This window comes from Entelurus aequoreus, linkage group LG04 (genome assembly GCF_033978785.1).
Source record: "Entelurus aequoreus isolate RoL-2023_Sb linkage group LG04, RoL_Eaeq_v1.1, whole genome shotgun sequence".
Classification (NCBI taxonomy): domain Eukaryota; kingdom Metazoa; phylum Chordata; class Actinopteri; order Syngnathiformes; family Syngnathidae; genus Entelurus; species Entelurus aequoreus.
Genome location: NC_084734.1, coordinates 18,650,844 through 18,675,531, shown reverse-complemented (window position 1 = coordinate 18,675,531; position 24,688 = coordinate 18,650,844). Strand labels below are relative to the sequence as shown.

Below are 24,688 nucleotides of genomic sequence, written 5' to 3'. Positions count from 1 at the left end.
ATAGGTTGATTGGCAACACTAAATGGTCCCTAGTGTGTGAATGTGAGTGTGAATGTTGTCTGTCTATCTGTGTTGGCCCTGCGATGAGGTGGCGACTTGTCCAGGGTGTACCCCGCCTTCCGCCCGATTGTAGCTGAGATAGGCTCCAGCGACCCCGAAGGGAATAAGCGGTAGAAAATGGATGGATGGAGGTGCACCCTTTGCTCAAAGTATTAAGCAAAGGCTGTGGATACTTATGTAGTACATGTGATTTTTAATTATTTATTTTTTTATTGCAATTATAAAAAAAAAACTTTCACATTGTCATTCTGGGGTATTGTCTGTTGAATTTTGAGGACAAAAATGTATTTACTCCATTTTTGAAATAAGGCTGTAACATAACTAAATGTAGAAAAAGTGAAGCGCTGTAAATACTTTCTGGATACACACACACTCAAATACACACACACACACACATATATATATATATACACACACACACAATATGCATTGTCATACTTGAATATAAGCTACAGTTTATTACATCAATTTAACAAAGTTACATTCACATTTTAACAGAACTGAGCTTATAACAGCACAAAGTCCAAAAGTATTCTTTGCTTATTTTTCAAACGTTTTTAAAATACCATTATAGTCTGGATTGTTTATTAAAGCCCGGGTGACAATTTGCATAGTAAAAAGCTTTACTCTTGGTGGTACTTAAGATATGGGTGACATTTGTCATTCTTTTTTAAATAGTATTTTTATTTATTTTTGCTATGATCAGCAGTTTTTGTCTTTGGATTTAATTTCATTTGCCTCCTATGTATGAGTCTCCTGATAAGCTTTAATGATGCTCTCGTAAGCAGGAGGGGGGGTCTGTGTTGCTTGGAAATCCCCGCTGTCCCACCAAAAAGAGTGGGGTCTGGGTGGAGTGGCAGCTGAGTGAGCTGAGTTGGTAGTGGTTGTCAGGGTGGGCGTGCGGGGCAACGACACCTGACTTCCCTCTTCCGCCTCCCTGGCAATTTGGCTACAGTGGAGAAGAGGATGGAAGGTTGACGCCCTGAAGCTAGACTTGTACCCAAGCGGGTCGAGGGAATCCGGGTTTGAGGTCTGGCGGTAGAAGGTATAAGCGGCGCTGACCAAGCTGTTGTTGCTTCGCCGGTCGTGGCTGCTGCTGTTGCGGTTGAAGCCTGGGTAGTTTCTAGGGCACGTACGGGACTGGCGAAGGGGGCAGCTCGTGATTCTGGCAGATCCTGCTCTTCGTCGGGAAAACCATGTGAGGAGCACATAGACCAGAGCGCCCAAGACCAGGCCCACAGCCACGGAAACACAGAACGCTATGATCAGAGGGACTGCGAAAGAAGACATTGAGATTAGGGGTGTTCAAAGTGGGCACCGTGAGTCTTCCCCAGGGCCTATCTAGATCCTTTTATATGGACTAACTCATCAAGTTTTGGTCCATTCTCTCACTGTAGGAACTCAAAATTGACCCACTTTGTTCCTAACATATAGCTGAATAAAGTTAAAAAATGATCTTGCTGCTGCACTTCTCTTAAAAGTCCACTGGAATCCTCTCTGTCCAACAATCACATTATTTTTCCATAGTATAATTAATTTATAAATGCTTTAGTCTTTAGGAGCACTTTAGGGGAGAAAAGAGGGACTTTAAAAGCACAAATTTGGGTCTTAAAAGTCAAAGTGATTCAAAACGTTGCAGGCTAGCGAACATCATCCTCCTGGCGTTATGACATATCCATTTCGGCAACCAGCATAGTTTGCGGGGGACTTTGTTTTTTTGTCTATTTAAATGGAGTACGGGTAATACAGTTACAAATTTTGAGGGAAAAAAATGCTTACTAATGTAAAAGATGAATGTCCACTGCAGAAGACACTGGTTGTCAGGAGGATAGCAACAAACTGTTTGCATTTAAGTTCTCCAGTGAAAATAAATACAAGTTGTTTTTGTTGCTTCTGCGTATAAAATACTAGCCAAAAGAATGCAGTGGTTACATTGCATCCGGAAGTATTCACAGCCCTTCACTTTTTCCACATTTTGTAATGTTACAGCCTAATTCCAGAAAGAAATAAATAAATGTTGTCTTCAAAATTCTGCAGACAATATCCTTTAATGACAATGTGGAAAAATTGTTTTCAGAAAAATTCTAATCTATTAAAAATAAACTAAATTGCAAACATAAGTATTCACAGCCTTTGCCTAATGCTTTGTTGATGCACCTTTGGCCGCAATTACAGCCTCAATTATTTTGAATACGATGCCACAAGCTTGGCACACCGATCTTTGGGCAGTTTCGCCCATTCCTCTTTGCCCATTTCTCTTTTCAGCACCACCCAAGCTTCATCAGTCAGGATGTGAAGCGTTGGTTTTCATCCAGGATGTCTTTGTGTATTGCTGAATTCATCATTCCCTCGATCCTAACTCGTCTCCCAGTTCCTGCTGCTGAAAAACATCTCCACAGCATGATGCTGCCACCACCATGCTTAACTGCAGGGATGGTATTGGCCTGGTGATGAGCGGTGCCTGGTTTCCTCCAAACATGATGCCTGGTATTCATGCCAAATAGTTCAATTTTTGTCTCATCAGACCAGATAATTTTGTTTCTAATGGTCTGAGAGCCTTTTAGGTGCATGTTGGCTAACCTTTTACTCAGAAATGGCTTCCATCTGGCCACTATACCATACAGGCTGATTGGTGGTTTGCTGCAGAGATGGTTGTTCTTCTGGAAAGTTCTCCTCTCTCCACAGAGGAATGCTGTAGCTCTGACAGAGTGACCATCAGGTTCTTGGACACCTCCTTGACTAGACTAAGATGAATGCAGCATTGTACAGAGACATCCTGGTTGAAAACCAACACTTTCCATCCAACCTGATGGAGCTTGAGAGGTGCTGCAAAGCGGAATGGGCGAAACTGCCCAAAGATAGGTGTGCCGAGCTTGTGGCATAAAATTCAAAAAGACTTGAGGCTACAATTGCTGCCAACCGTGTATCAACAAAGTATTGAGCAGAGGCTGTAAATACTAATGTACATATGATTTGTATTCTTTTATTTTTAATAAATTTGCTAAATTAAAAAAAAATACCTTTCACATTGTCATTATGGGGTATTGTCTTTAGAAATTTAAGGACAAAAATGAATTAATTTAATTTTGGAATAAGGCTGTAACTTAACAAATTATGGAAAAAGTAAAGCGCTGCGGATACCTTGCTGATGCACTGTAAATCCTAATGGATGCCTGCCATTAAAAACAAAAGACCTCAATGCATTGTCATATTAAAATGAAACTTTCAGCTTTTGTAGGTTTTGAGGACACAAAAAATGGAATTGAGAAGATGTGAGGAAAAAAATTTAAGTCATTTCTTGTCTTTTGAAAAGAGCATTGTTTTACATTTGTAATTCCTATGACAGCCCATGATAAAGAAACAAAAAGTTTAGAAAAACTCACCAGCATCAAATGACTGAAGTATTTCCATAAAGAAATGTGTGTTGTTTACAGCCATGACTTTTCCTGCAGGGTCATCAGAGAACTTCTTTCCCCCCCCCGACTTTTACCCTCGTTTTTTATATCTAATGGATTTCCCTGTCTTTCTGCAGACTTTCTTTCCTGTTCTCTCCCTTTCTTCTCAGACTCTCCTCCCCTCACTCTCTCTCTCTCTCCCTGTGTGTCCCTCCTCGAGAACTGTCCCAGAGGTGCTGGTGGACTGTTTGCTAAACTCTGTTGGCTTGTCTTGTTTATGGAAGCGGAAAAACTCAACTGTCACGTTTCCTGCTTTAAATGAGCTCTAGGAGGGGCTTATCTATGCAGGACAGAGATGATGGCGTTGGGGAGAAGTAGGGTTTACTTTACTCACTTCCTCTATCATCGTTTCCTCTGGGTTGATACAACGTTAACAGTGTAAAAGTAAACGAGTCAACATTAGATATTAACTAAAATACCAAAACTATGGCGCTGTAGTTAGTAATGGAGTGCCTGAGTTTTGGACATTAGCAGTTTTTTTTGTTCTCTAGCCAAAAATCTCACATTTTCCACAACGTCTGCCAGGTCAGTGGTCGTCTGGCCCTTTCTCTGTGCAGCCAGTAAAAACATTTATTTTGATAAGACTGACATGGAGCTCTGGAATACTGTGGCCATGAAATGCATTTTATATCAATTCATTAACACTACCTGCATAGTCAGCATTGTGAGTAATCCTCTCCATCTGAAATCTATCAACACAAACAGAGGGGAACGCACATGTAACCACCTTGGTATGAACGTAGCCCAGTTTTCATTTAAAGCCGCAGAACCAAGCGTTTGTTTCTCTACTAATGTGTACTATCTCACAGCGATGACGATGAGAGATGTAAACGCTGAAATTTAGGAAGAAAAATAGTTTCAGTTCCTTCGGTTTCCATCTTTACCAGTAGATGGAGTAATGGTCCATTATATTTTGTGTGGTAATGGTTTACTGTGCATCAACCCTTTAAACAAGTGGTTTGCAACCTTTTTTCAGTAAAGTGAGAACCCTGTGGAATATTTCTTTCAGCGTAGTATCCAGTATCCAGAGAAAATAAGCATTTTTGGATAAGCGGTAGAAAATGGATGGATGGGTTGGAAAAAAAGACATAAAACACACTCCTGAGTTGTAATTATTTGTATGCGTTATATTATTTTTACTTTCTTGATTCCTTGTAGGCAGCGGGGACGCTTTTTGTCAGCGTCCTGGTGGCCGTGATCAGGTGACCTCTGAGTGCAGACGGCTCCTGTGATGGTGTTTCCTCACCTGGCCCTTCTGTACTCAGTCATGCATTCAGTTTAAAGATTAAAGTACCAATGATTGTCACACACACACTAGATGTGGTGAAATTTGTCCTCTGCTTTTGACCCATCCCCTTGGGGAGCAGTGGGCAGCAGCGGCGCCGCGCCCGGGAATCATTTTGGTGATTTAACCCCCAACTCCAACCCTTGATGCTGAGTGCCAAGCAGGGAGATAATGGGTCCCATTTTTATAGTCTTTGGTATGACTCGGCTGGGATTTGAACTCCAACCTACCGATCTCAGGGCGGACACTCTAACCACTAGGCCACTGAGTTGTGAGTCAAACCCCAGCCGAGTCATACCAAAGACTATAAAAATGGGACCTATTACCTCCCTGCTTGGCACTCAGCATCAAGGGTTGGAATTGGGGGTTAAATCACCAAAAATTATTCCCGGGCGTGACCACCGCTGCTGCCCACTGCTCCCCTCACCTCCCAGGGGTGATCAAGGGTGATGGGTCAAATGCAGAGAATAATTTTGCCACACCTAGTGTGTGTGACAATCATTGGTACTTTAACTTAAATATGTGTGTATGTGCATGTTTGTGCGTGTCTGTGTATGTGACAGATGGCAGGAGGTAAGTCATCGAGGCATTGTTTTTGAGACTGTAGGGCGCTTTGTGTTGCATTTGTTTTATGTATGAAAACAACAATCAATGAATGGATTGATTGTTAATTTCTTTTATCTGGGATTTGTCTGTGAATGGTCTGAGCATTCCTGCAGCTAGTTGAGAGGAGAGCTCAAGTCAATTTCATCACTCAACTTTCTAATAAGCTTTTCGCAAAACGCTGACTATGCGGCAGGGAGATTAAGATGGCAGCAGCCCGCTTTGCGCTCAACTCTGAGCAATGTTTGACGTCAGTATAACACATTCCTTAATTTGTTGACCCCCGCCTTGTGCTTTACCTCTGCTGCAGTGAAGTGTCTCTTCTCTCCTTGGCTGCATCTGTTTGGTCCTGAGGGGCTGTCAATGGTAGCGGTCACCCTGAGCCTGGCTGCATTGGAGTGCATAGGAATGGATGGTCTCGCCTCACTGCAGAGGTACCACCTCAATATACATTTCATTATCACAAATACAGAACATGTTTCCTTTTGCATTTGAATATGAAATGCTCACATATTGAATGAAAGCCATCATACAATTGACACTGTTTATAGATATTTAATTTTTTTACGCAAACAATTAAAATGTCGTAATCTTTATTTAGATGTAAAACTTGATGGGGACGGCGTGGCGAAGTTGGTAGAGTGGCCGTGCCAGCAATCGGAGGGTTGCTGGTTACTGGGGTTCAATCCCCACCTTCTACCATCCCAGTCACGTCCGTTGTGTCCTTGGGCAAGACACTTCACCCTTGCTCCTGATGGCTGCTGGTTAGCGCCTTGCATGGCAGCTCCCGCCATCAGTGTGTGAATGTGTGTGTGAATGTGGAAATACTGTCAAAGCGCTTTGAGTACCTTGAAGGTAGAAAAGCGCTATACAAGTATAACCCATTTATCATTTATTATTTATAATAATGTATGTAAATTAATAATTAAATGATAACCACATATTTATGCATAAATAATTTAAATAATGATTAATAACTGCTGCGATGAGGTGGCGACTTGTCCAGGGTGTACCCCGCCTTCCGCCCGATTGTAGCTGAGATAGGCTCCAGCGCCCCCCGCGACCCCGAAGGGAATAAGCGGTAGAAAATGGATGGATGGATGGATTAATAACTGCTTTGAAATCCATCCATCCATTTTCTACTGCTTGTCCCTTTTGGGGTTTCGGGGGTGCTGAAGCCTTTCTCAACTGCATTCAATTGGTCTACAAAATGTTTGTGTTAGTACTTTATTTGCAGGATGAACTCTTTTTGAAATGTTAATCTTGTGAAATTCTACAAAGGCGGTGTACTAACCCTTTAAATAAAAGGAACGGAACGCCTTTTTGGTAAGTTGAGTTAAAAGGGACACCACTCAAAGTAATGTATACGATTTCATATAACGCTTTTCTAGTCACCCAAAGTGCTTTACACTGACGAGAACCACATAATTTCTTCCAGGCAATCAGTGAAGTGAAGGTAATGAAACTCTTATGATTAAATATGATCAAATATTTATATTGTTTCAATGAGTGCATCACAATAGTAAAGGCAGGCAATGTTACCTGGCACCCTATAGGTCCTGATGGAAGAGAAAAACTAACATCCTCTCTACTTAGACAGCAGGTGGCAGCCCATGCAAACCAAAAAGCTGTCATGCCTGCAGTCTTGAGTGCACATCTACATTTACATCACCATCAGGGGAGGAGGAGCCTCTCTGAGTGAGGTAGACTATTTCTCCAACAGGGACGAACTAGATACGGACAACTAAAAATAATTTGTATTTTCTCGGTTAGAGTAATGCTGGGTTAAGACGATACAGGCGACCGACCGGAGGACGCGCAGCATGGCATCTCTGCACCACTACAGAGACTCTGCACATGACATTGCCAATGTGATGCAGAGGCTGCAAGGTAAGCGTTAATTGCTTACTCATCTCTACTTGCAGCGCCTTTAGAGGTGACCTGGGTGATTGGCATGACACAGCAGAAATGCCAAAATACCAAAAATGCACCACCCTTTTCAAAGTGTGGATTTATCACAAGTGCATGTTTTATTTTATTCATATCATGTTCCAGTATATATTAGTCAAGGACTATGAATATTTTTGGGTGATTCTCAGATATGCTTTCACTCACAAGGATTGTCTTTTCTTCAGTGTTGCATTGGCTTTTATTGAGTCTTTGCATTTTGTTTTTGATAGATATATTGCCTGATGTAAACTGGTTGAATCATGAATAATCAACAAAAATTACAACATTTGCTTATGCAAAAAATTGTTAGATAGCGTGGGCATAGCTTATGCACAGTCCTTCCTACTGATTTCCACACACATTACAGATATAATTTAGGTCTGGGCTCTGGCTCTGTCATTTAATTTTCTTATGGTGCAGCCAACTTTTGTTGATTTGAACGTATTAGTGGAAAAGAGTTAATATCTTAAATAAGACAACTAAGAAGACTTCGGTTTTGTACTAGATATACCAGGGGTGTCCAAACTTTTTTGAGCGAGGGCCAAATACAGAAAATATGAAGTATGCAGGGGCCACTTTGATACATGTTGTCATTAAAGATACTAAAACAATACAGTATAGGACAATCAATATATGTTAAACTATCTGTGGTATCCACATCTTAGTTTTGTGTTATACTGTATGTAACAAAGAAAATTAGTTTAATATCTAATCTAACCTCCATGAGATATTTCAGTACTTCATATTAATATTCTTTACTGTTATTATTACTATTTCGCCAAATAAAACCTTTGTGAGTGTTTTAGAGCTCTCGAAAACTTACAATATCTTCAAAGAAATGTGTACTCATGTTCATCATGGCAAGACGAATGAAGATTATCCATAATATACACTAAATCAAACAGGTCATCAGCCATTTTGGTTGTCAGGTCCAACTTTTGGGGGTATTTGGGCCGGATCTATTTTTTTGCTTAGGGTAGGTGTAATGTTCTAATCTAGGACGTGTTTATTTTGTCTACAGAATGTGTCCCGGGCCAATAAAAATTTAGCTGCGTGCCTCAAATGGCCTCCAGGCCGCATTTTGGACACCCCTGAATTATCCTATATTACATTTTGTAGAAAGTCCATAGAAAACCACAAAGTGCAGAAAAGGAACTGTGAGGGCTGTACAGTGTTTTTAATGTAAGACTGGCTCACATGAGCACTCTTTCTTTATAGATTTCATTTTTGCGTTCCAACATGGCAAAATCTGAATGAGAGCCGATGACGTCAGCAAAGCTAACAGTAAAGTCAGGTGATGCTGGGGGCTGATGTTTTCAATATGGCTTCTCTCAGTGGCTCTTGTGAGTTGTGTGTGTGTGTGTCACAGCTGACAAGTGCATCAGCAGCCATGACTGTTTGGAGGTGTGTGGGTGCAAGCTCTGCATCACACATTGATCTCTTCTAAGTTTAGATGTTTGCTTTTTCTCTCTTGTTCAAAGACCGGTGTGATACTTTTGATTAAGATGTTTAGACGTTGCATTTTTTGAGCAGGATATGTGTAGACTAACTAATTTTTCTTTTTTAAGCGGCACCTTGTTTATCAAGCATCCTCATCCACATGGGAGCCTCGTTTAGGTCGCCAAATGAAATAAATAGTAAATAATTCAGGCCCTCCTTGAGTGAGTGTGGCCTGTTCCTAAACATGTCTTACATAATTACCCAATTAGCCTTAGGAAACATGTATCCAAGTGTTGTAAATATTTAATTACCACTATTTCTCATGATTTGATTACTGTGTATTTGTGTTGTTATGTCCAATACCCATGCTGTTTAATCCAATGATATCCAACACAAGATCTGTACTTGGATCTGCTGAGATCGTACAGGTGTACTAATAATGCTCTTTGGTCAAGGTGCTCATGTAAGATCAATCAAACGTTTATCAAGACGTTAGGTCATCAGCCATTTTGACTGATGACCTAACTTGTTTATTACGTTAGACTTGTCGTTAAAAATCAAAGATGCTGCAGTAACATTAACATGTGCCCCTCAAATTTCGTAACATCAAGGCTAGCTTTTGGTGGTTAAATGCTCATTTGACAGATATAAATAGAACCAGTGTTGTTCCTGGTTAATGTGTTAATATGTCCTCCTGGGGAAAGCATACATTCATATGTCTCATTTGTATGTCATTTAACACCCATTAAGACAGATAACATTTACATGCTGTACTCATATCCTGAAGTTCTGAAAATCTAGCCAATGTTGAACATTTCAACAAATAGCATCAAATGAGCTATGTACTCCCCCCAGGCTTTTTTTTAGAAGCTGTCAGCGATCATGGTATGCAACATAAAACAATCACAACTTTCTGTCCCAGTTTTGAGATTTCTCCCTGTCCCCAGGCCACCCTTTATTTCTCCCTTCAACTGTCTCTTTTGGTGTACCTCTCTGCACTGAAACACAGCAATTAGTGACACCATATGGCGGAGATTGGCGAGGCCACTTTGAACACCTCCCAGCCTGAACTCCTCCATATGCTGAGGAATGTGCCTGTTTTGTTTTTTATTTGGTATTTTGTTCATGTGAAAAGAGATGCACTGTTTCTCCTATTTTCAATTTCTCCCCAGCGGGTGGCATAGGCGTTCGATTCCCGCCGGCCGGCTCTGAAAAAACGTCTGCCTGCCTGTCAGGCAGATTAAGTTGGTTTGGCTCCACTGTAGCTATCAGCAAAATAGGGTTCTGTGCTTTGGAGGCTTGTTGTGCAAAGCAGAGTGACTACGTTAAAAGAAATTATGCAGCGTTGTCTGATATTTTTTTTTTATAATCCGCTGCAAGTGCTGTTTGCTGTGCTGGCAGATGTGGAGTAGAGGGGAAAGGCAGGGGCCACGGACATGAGCATATCTATAAGCTATTTCTACGACAACATACCATGCAGGCACAAGACATTGACACAACATTGATTATTCATACTTGTCCTTTAAAACTGACTTAGAAACAACGTTGTAAAATTGTCGTATTTGTAAATTAAAGGCCTACTGAAATGATTTTTTTAAATTTAAACGGGGATAGCAGATCCATTCTATGTGTCATACTTGATAATTTCGCGATATTGCCATATTTTTGCTGAAAGGATTTAGTATAGAACAACGACGATAAAGTTCACAACTTTTGGTCGCTGATAAAAAAAAGCCTTCCCTATACCGAAAGTAGCGTGACGTCACAGGAGGTACGATTCCTCACAATTCCCCGTTGTTTACAATGGAGCGAGAGAGATTCGGACCGAGAAAGCGACGATTACCCCATTAATTTGAGCGAGGATGAAAGATTCGTGGATGAGGAACGTTAGAGTGAAGAACTAGAGAGGCAGTGCAGGGTGTATCTTTTTTCGTTCTGACCGTAACTTAGGTACAAGGTCTCATTGGATTCCACACACTCTCCTTTCTCTATTGTGGATCACGGATTTGTATTTTAAACCACCTCGGATACTATATCCTCTTGAAAATGAGAGTCGAGAACGCGAAATGGAAATTCACAGTGACTTTTATCTCCACGACAATACATCAGCGAAGCTCTCTAGCTACTGAGCTAATGTGATAGCATCTGGCTCAAATGCAGATAGAAACAAAATAAATACATCCCTGACTGGAAGGATAGACAGAAGATCAACAATACTATTAAACCATGGACATGTAACTACACAGTTAATAATTCTCAGCCTGGCAAAGCTTAACAATGCTGTTGCTAACAACGCTGAAGCTAACTTAGCAACTTAGCAACCGGACCTCACAGAGCTATGATAAAAACATTAGCGCTCCACCTACGCCAGCCAGCCCTCATCTGCTCATCAACACCCGTGCTCACCGATCGACGGTGCGACGAAGGATTTCACCCGATTACAGATGCGGTTGGCGGCTAGCATCGGCTAGGCGTCTGCTATCCAAGTAAGTACTCCTTGTTGTGTTGCTACAGCCAGCCGCTAATACACCGATCCCGCCTACAACTTTCTTCTTTGCAATCTCCATTGTTCATTAAACAAATTGCAAAAGATTCACCAACACAGATGTCCAGAATACTGTGGAATTGTTCGATGAAAACAGGGCAGTTTGTATGGTGACACATTGGGCACGAATACTTCCGTTGCCGTCGTGACGTCACGCGCATACGCATCATACATAGACGTTTCCAACCGGAAGTTTAGCTGGAAATTTCAAATTGCACTTTATAAGTTAACCCGGCCGTATTGGCATGTGTTGCAATGTTAAGATTTCATCATTGATGTATAAACTATCAGACTACGTGGTCGGTAGTAGTGGGTTTCAGTAGGCCTTTAAGACAACGTTGATGTCCAACGTTGCATCCATGTTGTTGGTAGGGAGATTACCACATTTCAAAGGTCAAATCAACGTCACAACCTGACATTGAATAAACGTTGTCAAAAAGCATGTTGTTTCAACGTATTTGTGTTGTAGAATATTGGTTGTGAAATGACCAAAATTCAAAGTTCGAATCAACGTTAGAACCCAACATTGACTAAACGTCGTCAAAAAGCATGTTGTTTTAACATTATGTTTAAGTTCCTCAACGTCAGGACCAAATTCAACAACTTCTCAACGTTGTTTTAATGTCCTGTGCCTGCTGGGTACAGTCATGTCAAATTGACATTTGTGGCGCCCCCACGGTTTGTACTAAAAATGCATTGGAAGCAATGTTCCCTCTAATTTTTCATGTGTGTGAGCAAACGCACAAACTCCCTGAGCATTCAGTGGAGCACATGTGAGCGACATCAGACGTGCACCTGTCCCAAACCTGACTAAATAACAATTTAAATGTTTTATTAAAATCATTTTCTGATATAAGTGAGTTTGCCCCCTTACAATGACAATAACAAAAAAACATGTTTTTCATGACCTATGTGCTAGTATTGTGTCTGGCTGCGGGTCCTGCCTTTAAAAGAAATGTTACCCCTTTCAGAGATTACATTTAGTTCCTGTAACTTTCTGTCTGTAAAATACATCTTTTTATTAGCATTTATGAACTCTAGTGACAATATTTCATGAATAATATCCTTAGATTAACATTCTTAATAAATGGCAGTAAAATAAGCACACATCTGATTGTGGAGTCAGTATTACAACCTGGCATTTACACATTGTGTGGCGTTGGGGTTGTCTGACTTTTTTTGTGGCCATAAACGCAACACTGGCTAAGTGCCATGAGTGCCTGTGTTGGTGCAGGTGAGCGAGCGAGCGGCTATGTTGAAACGACGGATGACAACGTTGGTTTAAGCCTGGTTTGTATGGCAGAAAATTACCAGTTTTTATAGATACAAGTTTTTTTTACTCATGTTTTTGGTGTGGTTACAAACAGTTTTGCTCAATAAAGTGATTGATGGAATTCCTGTCCGTAAAGTGTCTCGACAGACGATAATTGAACTGTGTTGACAAAGATTGTTTTATTCATTGGGGCCACTCTTGTTGTCACCTCTCACTCACAGAGTTGCATTGCAAAATCATACAGAATAAATTGTCATTTGTTTATTTTGTTTAAAGTTCAGATGGGATTTTTGATTTCCTGCGCAGCATTAATTTGCAGTGCGCTGAGGACGCGTGAACGGTGCGCAATTGCGCAGGCGCGCACCTTAGAGGGAACGTTCATTGGAAGCATATATTGTTATTATGGTTGCAGACATGTTTTTAACAAGTTACAATAGGGAACCTCATGTGGTTACATTTGCATATTTCACCATATCTGAAAAGGAGTAGGAAGAAGCAAAGCTTATATTTAATCCTACCCCTTCTCCATGTGTTTTACTGATAATGCATTCACAACATAACTTTTACATGTTTACATTAAGTTCACTTCTATGTGTGTGAGAAAGGTAGGTGTTGGGGGGGAAAAAATACATGATAAGAACTTACTTGTAATTGTCAATAAATATTATGTTTTACTGAATATTTAGGATTTTTCATAATTTATGATAGGCTCCAGCACCCCCGCGACCCTGAAGGGACAAGCTGTAAAAAATGGATGGATGTTACTAATGTAGAGTTGTTGTTGTTGTTGTTGTTGACTTTAGCTGCAACAAGTCTTTGAGTTATGTCTTTTATTGCCTTTAGTCGAGATGATGTCATTTTGAATATTTGTCAAGTTTCTTACCTTCTTCTTCTTGATGGTAAATGTAATGTCCTGTGCCTTCTTGGCAATGTCAGCGTTGCATTTTGTCAGATAGTCATAGATGTAGATACTGATATTCTCAAAGTTTGAGAATCCTTAGACAAATAGTCAATGACTTACAGGCAGTTAGTTGCCAAGTGCTCCCTGTGTCGTTGCAAAAACGTTTTGTTTGATGATGGCAATGTTTTTTAAGCAATCTTGCTCAGATTTTACACACGTGTTTGTCAGGGCCCTAAAAGTCTGTACCAAATATTGTGGTATTGTGATAGAAAATAATTCAGAACTACTGGCTTACACAAACAAACATGTTGTTAATACAGTACTACTGCCAGGTTTGGATTTGAAGAATTTGATCATTTCATGATGCAGTATGATAAACAATTGCAGTATGGGGTATATGTTGTTGTTGTCTACAGCCCTACAATTGTAGGTTTTGTAATAGTTAGCATAGGGGGCCCTTGCTTAACTTAACTGTAGTATGGCTCCTTATACAATAATAGGGTAGCAAAGGAGTAAATTAATCATTGATCGGAGCTTCATACTAGTAAGTAATACTTGCGTAATACTGGTACCAAACAATACAATCAGAAATGACAACATAACTTCCTTGGCAGGAAAAAAGTCAACAACAAGAAAATGAGGCAGGGGACGGAGACAGCATTCACTTGCCAAATTCTTAAGCTTCTGATTGTTGGTAGAACTGGCGCTGATCCTCCGTTTGGCCTGCAGCCAGGTTTGCCATCCGGTTGCCAGGGGCGACGCGACGCTTCGGCCGCAGCCAAAGAAGGCCCGAGCAGACGGTCACCTTGAGCCTTGCCAGCTTCCTGTTTGGTTTTTCTAACACCACCGATTCATCGTCGAGCTGAGGCAGCGGAACAGACAACCAAAAAAGCTGTGATGCGTCTTTTAGGCCTTGATTGTTCCGCTGGGAGTGTTTAGCCGAGTGGTTAAACTGAAGCCTTTGAAAGTCATTAAAATTAAGAAGCCCTGTAGCCTCGGACCTGTGGCGCTATGATAGGACGCGTAAAGAGCAGCAAGCTCATCTTTATAAAAGCAGTCACATGACATCCAACACAGATTCTCAAAGGGCTCATTGGCTACGTGTGGCTCCACTTCCGTGATTGAGCAGCATGTTTGATTGATTCCATTGTGAAGTGTCTCATTGGCATTTCATGCTGCTTTATCAGATTTTAAGCCTAAACTTGGCAGCCATTGAAGGGATGATGTTACGATCGGCAATGCCGGAGTAGGACTTCTACGCACACTCAAAAAGGAGTGAGGAAAAATAACTAAGTATGCACAAAAAAGTTGTGGAGAAGCCGTAGTACCCGTGTGGGAACCCACGCAGTCACGGGGAGAACATGCAAACTCCACACAAAAAGACTCTGACCCAAGGGATCGAACCCAGGACCTTCTTATTGTGAGGCACACTCTCTAAACCCTGTTCCACCGTGCTGCCCTCACTTTGGGTAGTGCTTCTCAATTATTTTTTTAGTACGCCCGCTTTAGGAATCAGAAAATATGTGGTGTCCACCCAACTCTCCACCGCCACTACAATTAGTATAGTTTGTCTATACAATTGTTATAAGTACACCGCTAAATACCATTGTATCCTTATTAACCTTAAAGAAAACTACACATCTTTCCTCGTCTCCCACCGTAGTCACAGTGAAGCCAAGCGCTACATACAAATCGTCATATTTTAGTACGGCAAAAAAAGCATGTTCCCCAAGATCACAGGTGCCTCCCTGGCATCACACTGCATTCCCTCAGGGTGCCCACCAAACTATTTGAGAATATTGTATACAAATATTGTATTCATTTTTGTTATTTGTCCTTTAAAGGGGAACTGCATTTTTTTTTGAATTTTTTGCCTATCGTTCACAATCATTCTGAGAGACTTGACGATGTATGTTATGCATTCTAAATATTAAATAAATGTGATCAAAAGTCCGCTTACAATGGAGCCTATGGGAGCCGCTCTATTTTGCCTATAAAGCCCTTAAAAAACATCCAAACACTTCCATTAAGGTTTTATATACATGCTGCAAGTATATACAGGTAAAAGCCAGTAAATTAGAATATTTTGAAAAACTTGATTTATTTCAGTAATTGCATTCAAAAGGTGTAACTTGTACATTATATTTATTCATTGCACACAGACTGATGCATTCAAATGTTTATTTCATTTAATTTTGATGATTTGAAGTGGCAACAAATGAAAATCCAAAATTCCGTGTGTCACAAAATTAGAATATTGTGTAAGGGTTAAATTTTGAAGACACCTGGTGCCACAAACTAATCAGCTGATTAACTCAAAACACCTGCAAAGGGCTTTAAATGGTCTCTCAGTCCAGTTCTGAAGCCTACACAAACATGGGGAAGACTTCAGATTTGACAGCCGTCCAAAAGGCAACCATCGACACATTGCACAAGGAGGGAAAGACACAAAAGGTTATTGCTGAAGAGGCTGGCTGTTCTCAGAGCTCTGTGTCCAAACACATTAATGGAGAGGCAAAGGGAAGGAAAAACTGTGGTCAGAAAAAGTGTACAAGCGATAGGGATCACCGCGCCCTGGTCAAGATTGTGAAAAAAAACCCATTCAAAAATGTGGGGGAGATTCAGAAGGAGTGGACAGCTGCTGGAGTCAGTGCTTCAAGATCCACCACCAAGAGACGCTTGAAAGACATGGGTTTCAACTGCCGCATACCTCGTGTCAAGCCACTGTTGACCAAGAAACAGCGCGAAAAGCGTCTCACCTGGGCTAAGGAAAAAAAGAGCTGGACTGCTGCTGAGTGGTCCAAAGTCATGTTTTCTGACGAAAGCAAATTTTGCATTTCCTTTGGAAATCGAGGTCCCAAAGTCTGGAGGAAGACAGGAGAGGCACAGGATCCACGTTGCCTGAAGTCTAGTGTAAAGTTTCCACCATCAGTGATGGTTTGGGGTGCCATGTCATCTGCTGGTGTCGGTCCACTCTGTTTCCTGAGATCCAGGGTCAACGCAGCCGTCTACCAGCAAGTTTTAGAGCACTTCATGCTTCCTGCTGCTGACCTGCTCTATGGAGATGGAGATTTCAAGTTCCAACAGGACTTGGCGCCTGCACACAGCGCAAAATCTACCCGTGCCTGGTTTACGGACCATGGTATTTCTGTTCTAAATTGGCCCGCCAACTCCCCTGACCTTAGCCCCATAGAAAATCTGTGGGGTATTGTGAAAAGGAAGATGCAGAATGCCAGACCCAAAAACGCAGAAGAGTTGAAGGCCACTATCAGAGCAACCTGGGGTCTCATAACACCTGAGCAGTGCCAGAAACTCATCGATTCCATGCCACGCCGCATTAACGCAGTAATTGAGGCAAAAGGAGCTCCAACCAAGTATTGAGTATTGTACATGCTCATATTTTTCATTTTCATACTTTTCAGTTGGCCAACATTTCTAAAAATCCCTTTTTTGTATTAGCCTTAAGTAATAGTCTAATTTTGTGACACACGGAATTTTGGATTTTCATTTGTTGCCACTTCAAATCATCAAAATTAAATGAAATAAACATTTGAATGCATCAGTCTGTGTGCAATGAATAAATATATTGTACAAGTTACACCTTTTGAATGCAATTACTGAAATAAATCAAGTTTTTCAAAATATTCTAATTTACTGGCTTTTACCTGTATATAATGTAATAACTGCCATATTTATAATAACATTTAATATTTCCGTATTTTGATCATTTTAAGCATACCCGGAGCATTAATTTGAAATACGCATCACAACGTTTGCTTTTTTTCCCCTCATCACTGATTATTACTCACTGCAGACTTCATGAAAGCCAACAAACATAATAAAACATCACTTACATGTGCAATGTATGCGGTCATTAGGATGCCGACTGCTAGGATGTTCATTTATTCCCATTTAGATGAAGAATGACCGTAATCCTCACAACGAAACGGGAAATGGCTGTCAAGGTGTACCGCCTATGATAACAATATCCCTAATACTTGGTTAATATTCAAATCATTGGTATATTGGCGGTTTTTGAATGGTAATAAATGGTTATTTATTGGATTTGATGGGCAAAATAGAGGCAGACATTTATTTACATTTATTTAGAAGTTAGAATGCAAAACGTTTTTTAAAAATCCATCCGTCATCATGCCTTTCATAATGATTGTAAATGATAGGCAAAATTCCAAAAAGATTGCAGTTCCCCTTTAAAAAAGAGCTCAATGATACAGTTTTTAAAGGCAGATTATAAATTGACCCACTACGCGGCATGGCGTAGTGGGTAGAGCAGCCGTGCCAGAAACATGAGGGTTGCAGGTTCGCTCCCTGCCTCTTACCATCCAAATCGCTGCCGGTGTGTCCTTGGGCAGAACACTTCAACCTTGCCCCAAGTGCCACTCACACTGGTGAATGAATGAATGATGAATGATAGGTGGTGGTCGAAGGGGCCGTAGGCGCAAACTGCCAGCCACGCTTCCGTCAGTCTACCCCAGGGCAGCTGTGGCTATGAATGTAGCTTACCACCACCAGATGTGAATGAATGATGGGTTCTCACTTCTCTGTGAAGCGCTGTAAGTGTCTAGAAAAGCGCTACATAAATCTAATCCATTATTACTTCCTGCAGAATTGTAAGTCAGTAATATGGTAAATGGGTTGTACTTGTATAGCGCTTTTCTACCTTTTTAAGGAACTCAAAGCACTTTGACACTATTTCCACATTCACCCATACACACACACATTTACACATTGATGGCGAGAGCTGCCATGCAAGGCGCTAACCAGGACCCATCAGGAGCAAGGGTGAAGTGTCTTGCTCAAGGACACAACGGACGTGACTAGGATGAGAGAAGGTGGGGATTGAACCAGTAACCTTCAGATTGCTGGCACGGCCACTCTCCCAACTTCGCCACACCGTCCCCAAATGTGATGAGAATGTTGACATTTGCTATTCTTGTTGTTATTGTTTAGCAATGAGAGGCAGCAATAAACGGAGTGAACAATCACATAGATTTTGTCCTTGCTGTATCTGACGCGCACATTGTTGAGCAGTGTGGCTTCGTTGAGACTTATTTAACTATTGGGTGCGATGTTTTACTGGATGCACCCTCACTGAAAAAATGTGTATAAATTGATTATTTATAGGTGACTTACCCTTGCCCAAAACATGAATACATAACAAAAAAAGAATACTTTTTCTGCAAGAAATGTATGCCGGTAGCTCATACTGTAGCACTTACTTTCATCCCTAGACTGTTCCCTAGGTGTATTTTCTGATAAGAATTTAAAAAATTAAAACATTAATACATTTTAGAGAGTTGAGTCATAATATTATCTGTATAACTTCTTTTAACACCGACAGTTTGACCGTGGAGCAGATTCTTTCCTGTTAGGTTTCGATGTGTCTGTTCAGAAATGTGTTACATAATAACAGCGTTATTAATGCAATTAGTTTTACTAGTAACAAGTAAACTAATTAATTAAAAAAAATTTGTATGTTACAACAGAGTTACCGATACATTTGATGTAACGTGGCACACTACTTTTGATGTTGGCAAGACAGCCATTGAATTCCAGAACGTTCACTTCAGGATGTAGCTCTTTATTAGTGCAAGTGGCAGCCACTGCACACGCACACACACACCCGCTATTACTACTATGGGGGAATAATGAACATTCAATAAAGTGACAATCGTCAGCAATAACAATCCTAAAATAGCCCGTTTGTAGACAAGGAGAGAGACAGCCATTGACGCACTTTCAATCGCTTCATTGACTATCAGTGAAAACATTCCACAGGGGCTGTCATCAACTATATCCTTTCATTCTGCAGACTACCAATGCTAAGCTAAAACAGCCAATGAGCGCACTCTCGCTGACATCACACTTCACTTGGCAACAGGTACTGCCTTTTAAAGGTATACTCTCACACACTCTTCTCTAATGAAACATCTCACAACTGCATACACCAGGTATGAAAGTCAAAAAAGAAGTAATGCATTAATTACTAGTAATTAATTACATTAAAGAATAATTCCGTTAGTAATTCAATTACTTTTTGGGGAAAGTAACGAGTAACTGTAATTAATTAACTTTTTAAAGTTATTTTCCTAACACTGTGACGCAGCATTCAGTTCTGCTCTAGCAACAATCCTGTTCTCCTGCAGTCGCTGAAGCACGGGGTGTGGTCGACATGTGTGACACGCTCTTACAAACAATTGTCCAGATGATGATCCACGGTCTGGGAAGGTTCCCATTTAATGATAGGGATAGTTACCAAAAACATGACTGTACAGATTCAAGAATTAAACAAATAATCTGAAGCTGTTCTAAAGCAAAACAGTATTAAGTGTGTGGGCGAGCGAGTGGTAAAAATCAATCAATCAATCAAATGTTATTTATAGCCCTTGAAGGGGCTGTTTGCAACTTGCTCACAGTAAACATTTTTAAAGCAAACAATATAACAAGAACACCACCGGGGGTGCTCCACTAACCACGTTAAACCCAGATTCCGAACTAACAAAGGTCTTAACTCATTCTCTTTCTATGCCACATCAATGTGGAATGCGCTCCCAACAGGTATAAAAGAAAGGGCATCTCTATCCTCCTTCAAAACCGCAATAAAAGTTCACCTCCAGGCAGCTACAACCCTAAACTAACACCCTCCACGGATTGCTAATAATCAAATGTAAACAATCAAATGCAGATACTTTTTCTTTTTCTTATGCCTTCTGATCTCTCTCTCTCTCTCTCTCTCTCTCTCTCTCTCTCTCTCTCTCTCTCTCTCTCTCTCTATGTCCACTACTTGATGTCCATACCCCCCCCCCCCTCCACACCCCTGATTGTAAATAATGTAAATAATTCAATGTGATTATCTTGTGTGATGACTGTATTATGATGATAGTATATATGATAGTATATATCTGTATCATGAATCAATTTAAGTGGACCCCGACTTAAACAAGTTGAAAAACTTATTCGGGTGTTACCATTTAGTGGTCAATTGTACGGAATATGTACTTCACTGTGCAACCTACTAATAAAAGTCTCAATCAATCAATCAAAACCGGCCAGCTTATGTTACCATTAGTGGTTTAACAGAACACATTTAAATAAATTATAATGATAAATGGGTTGTACTTGTATAGCGCTTTTCTACCTTCAAGGTACTCAAAGCGCTTTGACAGTATTTCCACATTTACCCATTCACACACACATTCACACACTGATGGAGGGAGCTGCCATGCAAGGCGCTAACCAGCAGCCATCAGAGGCAAAGGGTGAAGTGTCTTGCCCAAGGACACAACGGACGTGACTAGGAAGGTAGAAGGTGGGAATTGAACCCCAGTAACCAGCAACACTCCGATTGCTGGCACATCCACTCTACCAACTTCGCCACGCCGTCCCTTTTGTTTGATAATGTCTATATTTTTCACAATTACAAAGTTTATGTAACGCCACACTTCCGGCCCGAATAAAATGATTGTTTTTTAATGGCAGTCACTCACCTGGTCTCGTCAACACATACGCAGAGGGAGCGCATGCACACATACAGAGGCAGTCCAAGGGAAGCAACGAACAATTCGCAGTCATGTTGTTGTTATGATATAATATACATTGAATGACAGCTCACGCTAACTGTCCAAATTGCTATTATTAGCTAAAACAGGTGCATGCATGTGTCACGTAAGTACGAAATTACATCATTACTTTTGAGAAGGCCTACTGAAATGAATTTTTTAAATTTAAACGGGGATAGCAGATCCATTCTATGAGAGTCGAGAACACGAAATGGACATTCACAGTGACTTTTATCTCCATGACAATACATCTGCGAAACACTTTAGCTACGGAGCTAACGTGATAGCATCGGGCTCAAATGCAGATATAAACAAAATAAATAAACCCCTGACTGGAAGGATAGACAGAAAATCAACAATACTATTAAACCCTGGACATGTAAATACACGGTTAATGCTTTCCAGCTTGGCGAAGATTAACAATGCTGTTGCTAACGACGCCATTGAAGCTAACTTAGCGACGGGACCTCACAGAGCTATGATAAAAACATTAGCGCTCCACCTACGCCAGCCAGCCCTCATCTGCTCATCAACACCCGTGCTCACCTGCGTTCCAGCGTTCGACGGAAGGACGAAGGACTTCACCCGATCATCCGTGCGGTCGGCGGCTAGCGTCGGCTAGCGTCAGCTAGCGCGTCTGCTATCCAAGTCAAAGTCCTCCTGGTTGTGTTGCTACAGCCAGCCGCTAATACACAGATCCCACCTACAACTTTTTTCTTTGCAGTCTTCATTGTTCATTAAACAAATTGCAAAAGATTCACCAACACAGATGTCCAGAATACTGTGGAGTTTTGAGGTGAAAACAGAGCTTTTTTGTATTGGATTCAAAGGTGTACCAATACTTCCGTTTAACTAGTGACGTCACTCGCATACGTCATCATACATAGACGTTTTCAACCAGGAGTTTAGCGGGAAATTTAAAATTGCACTTTATAAGTTAACCCGGCCGTATTGGCATGTGTTGCAATTTTAAAATTCCCGCCACACTTCCGGTTGAAAAACTCCTTTGGATATGATTTATGCGCGTGACGTCACAGAATCCATGGAAGTGGTTGGACCCCGTCGAACCCGATACAGAAACCTCTTGTATTCTGGACATCTGTGTTGGTGAATCTTTTGCAATTTGTTTAATGAACAATGGAGGCTGCAAAGAAGAACGTTGTAGGTGGAATCGATCTGTGTATTAGCGGCTAAGTACAATACTTACAGCAACACAACAAGGACTACTTACTACGCCTAGCCGATGCTTGCCGCCAAACCCACGGATGAAGTCCTTCATCGCGCCGTCGAGCGCTGGAATGCAGGTGAGCACGGCTGTTGATGGGAAGATGAGGGCTGGCTGGCGTAGGTGGAGCGCTAATGTTTTTGTCATAGTTCTGTGAAGTTTCAGGCACAACACCGGTTGCTAAGTTGCTAAATTAGCCTTAGCGTCGTTAGCAACAGCATTGTTAAGCCTTACCAGGCTGAGAATTTTTAACCGTGTAGTTACATGTACATGGTTTAATAGTATTGTTGATCTTCTGTCTATCTTTCCAGTCAGGGATTTATTTATTTTGTTTCTATCTTCATTTGAGAACAATGCTATCACGTTAGCTCAGTAGCTAAGTGTGTCACCGATGTATTGTCGTGGAGATAAAAGTCACTTAAATGTTCATTTCGCGTTCTCGACTCTCATTTTCAAGAGGATGTAGTATCCGAGGTGGTTTAAAATACAAATCCGTGATCCACAATAGAAAAAGGAGAGAGTGTGGAATCCAATGAGCCAGCTTGTACCTAAGTTACGGTCAGAGCGAAAAAAGATACGTCCATCACTGCCTCTCTAATCCTTCACTGTAACGTTCCTCATCTACTAATCTTTCATCCTCGCTCAAATTAATGGGGTTATCGTCGCTTTCTCGGTCCGAATCTCTCTCGCTTCATTGTAAACAAAGGAAAATTGTGAGTAATATTGCCTCCTGTGACGTCACGCTACTTCCGGTACAGTCAAGGCTTTTTTTTATCAGCGAGCAAAAGTTGCGAACTTTATCGTCGATTTTCTCTACTAAATCCTTTCAGCAAAAATATGGCAATATCGCGAAATGATCAAGTATGACACATAGAATGGATCTGCTATTCCCGTTTCAATAAAAAAAATCATTTCAGTAGGCCTTCAAGAGAGGGGGATATTTTGCGTAAAATACATTGGAAAGTTGGCGCCCTCTAGGCATCTGTGTAAATGTTGCAAACAGCCCCTTTAATCAACGCATGATCTCCAACCCGATGCCTCATTCCTGATTCCCTACACCTGTTTTTTTTATAGACACTGCTATAATGCCACCTGTAGACATTTAACATAAAAACATGAAGCAAAATTACATGAATGTGTCTCCAACATCCTTGGTTCACTCTTTGGCGTTCTTGGCAAAATCTTTCAGCATTCAACTGCAAAAGTCTTGTCCCTAACTGCTACTTCACACTGTCAGTGTCTTTCAAACTACATTTGGCCATCGATCTGTTCACTGAAGTGAGCATGAGGGAAAAATTACCTCTAGGCCACACTGATGCAGTGATACACTTCCCCTTTGAATCTCTTTCCTGCTATCTCTGATGCTGTCTGTCCGATGGGGGCACCAAATCGGTTTGATGGACGTGTAGCACAATGTGCTCACAGATAGCATTCGGACACCCCGGCAAGTGACCCACATTCAAGCTCACTCCCTCATACTTTAACTTGCTCTTATCTATCCTGCCCAGACACCTTCATGTAGTTTTTTTCATTGTGTGATTGGATGGTAGAAATTTTGGCCTCTGGCACTCTATAGAGCACTTTTTAAATAGAGGTGATATCTGAAGGGTCAACTGACCAGATAAGGTCTCCATTTCAACAAACGTACCTAGCTTTCATGGTCTTTATTTTAATTTGATTTCAAAACCCATATTTTATTTCCCTACTGTACTACGTAAAAGTCCAAGGGCATTTGTATAGTCAGTTCAGCTGACATGAAAAGCAGTTCAATGGTACCTTGTTATACAAAAGTGACTTCGTAACTATATTTTATCAGTCATATCTATTCCTAAAACCTGTTTATAAGCACCAAACATGAGGAAAAATGAATCAATATCCCTCACGTGTTTGTACCACATTTGAGAGAAGAGGCATTCACAGTCGCTTTAAATTTTCAGGTTTTCACGACGTCATGAAGAAAAAACTTAATTCATGGGCATGATACCAACTGTATAAACTTTTGCTTGAATAAAGTTGTGTGCTCTTTATAGTCAGCTACAGTAAGTTTGAGCATATAGCTTGGGGGGGGGGGGGGTGGTAGCAGGGGGTGTATATTGTAGCGTCCCTGAAGAGTTAGTGCTGCAAGGGGTTCTGGGTATTTGTTCTGTTGTGTTTATGTTGTGTTACGGTGTGGATGTTCTCCGGAAATGTGTTTGTCATTCTTGTTTGGTGTGGGTTCACAGTGTGGCGCATATTTGTAACAGTGTTAAAGTTGTTTATACTGACACCCTCAGTGTGACCTGTATGGCTATTGATCAAGTATGCTTTGCATTCACTAGTGTGTGTAAAAGCTGCATATATTATGTGACATGGCCGGCACGCTGTTTGTATG

At 41.0% G+C, this 24,688-nt stretch overlaps 1 protein-coding gene and 1 long non-coding RNA gene across 3 annotated transcripts in view; one reads left to right on the top strand and one right to left on the bottom strand.

Annotated features, from left to right (window-relative positions):
- LOC133648355 (uncharacterized) overlaps positions 1–24,688 on the top strand; it is a 35,621-nt gene that overhangs the window by 4,996 nt on the left and 5,937 nt on the right. Inside the window, exon 2 of the long non-coding RNA XR_009825855.1 lies at positions 5,714–5,837. This is a non-coding gene — a long non-coding RNA (uncharacterized LOC133648355). The remainder of the gene's footprint in view (positions 1–5,713; positions 5,838–24,688) is intronic.
- On the bottom strand, positions 552–5,848 carry LOC133648354 (myc target protein 1 homolog). 2 transcript variants are annotated; one of them, XM_062044372.1, is made up of 2 exons: positions 5,703–5,848; positions 552–1,334 (listed from the first exon to the last, which is right to left on the bottom strand). In XM_062044372.1, exons 1-2 carry the CDS (start codon positions 5,740–5,742, stop codon positions 802–804), a joined length of 573 nt encoding a protein of 190 aa, XP_061900356.1. In that variant the 5' UTR covers positions 5,743–5,848; the 3' UTR covers positions 552–801. The 2 variants fall into 2 exon arrangements, with proteins under 2 accessions (XP_061900356.1, XP_061900355.1); XM_062044371.1 differs by lacking the exon at positions 5,703–5,848 and adding an exon at positions 3,444–4,403.

Excerpts from the sequence above, each read along its gene's own strand:
- LOC133648354 (XM_062044371.1), bottom strand. The coding sequence starts at position 3,498 with ATGGCTGTAAACAACACACATTTCTTTATGGAAATACTTCAGTCATTT. Across the intron at positions 1,335-3,443 it reads ACTTCAGTCATTTGATGCTG|TCCCTCTGATCATAGCGTTC; the intron begins GTGAGTTTTTCT and ends CTTCTTTCGCAG.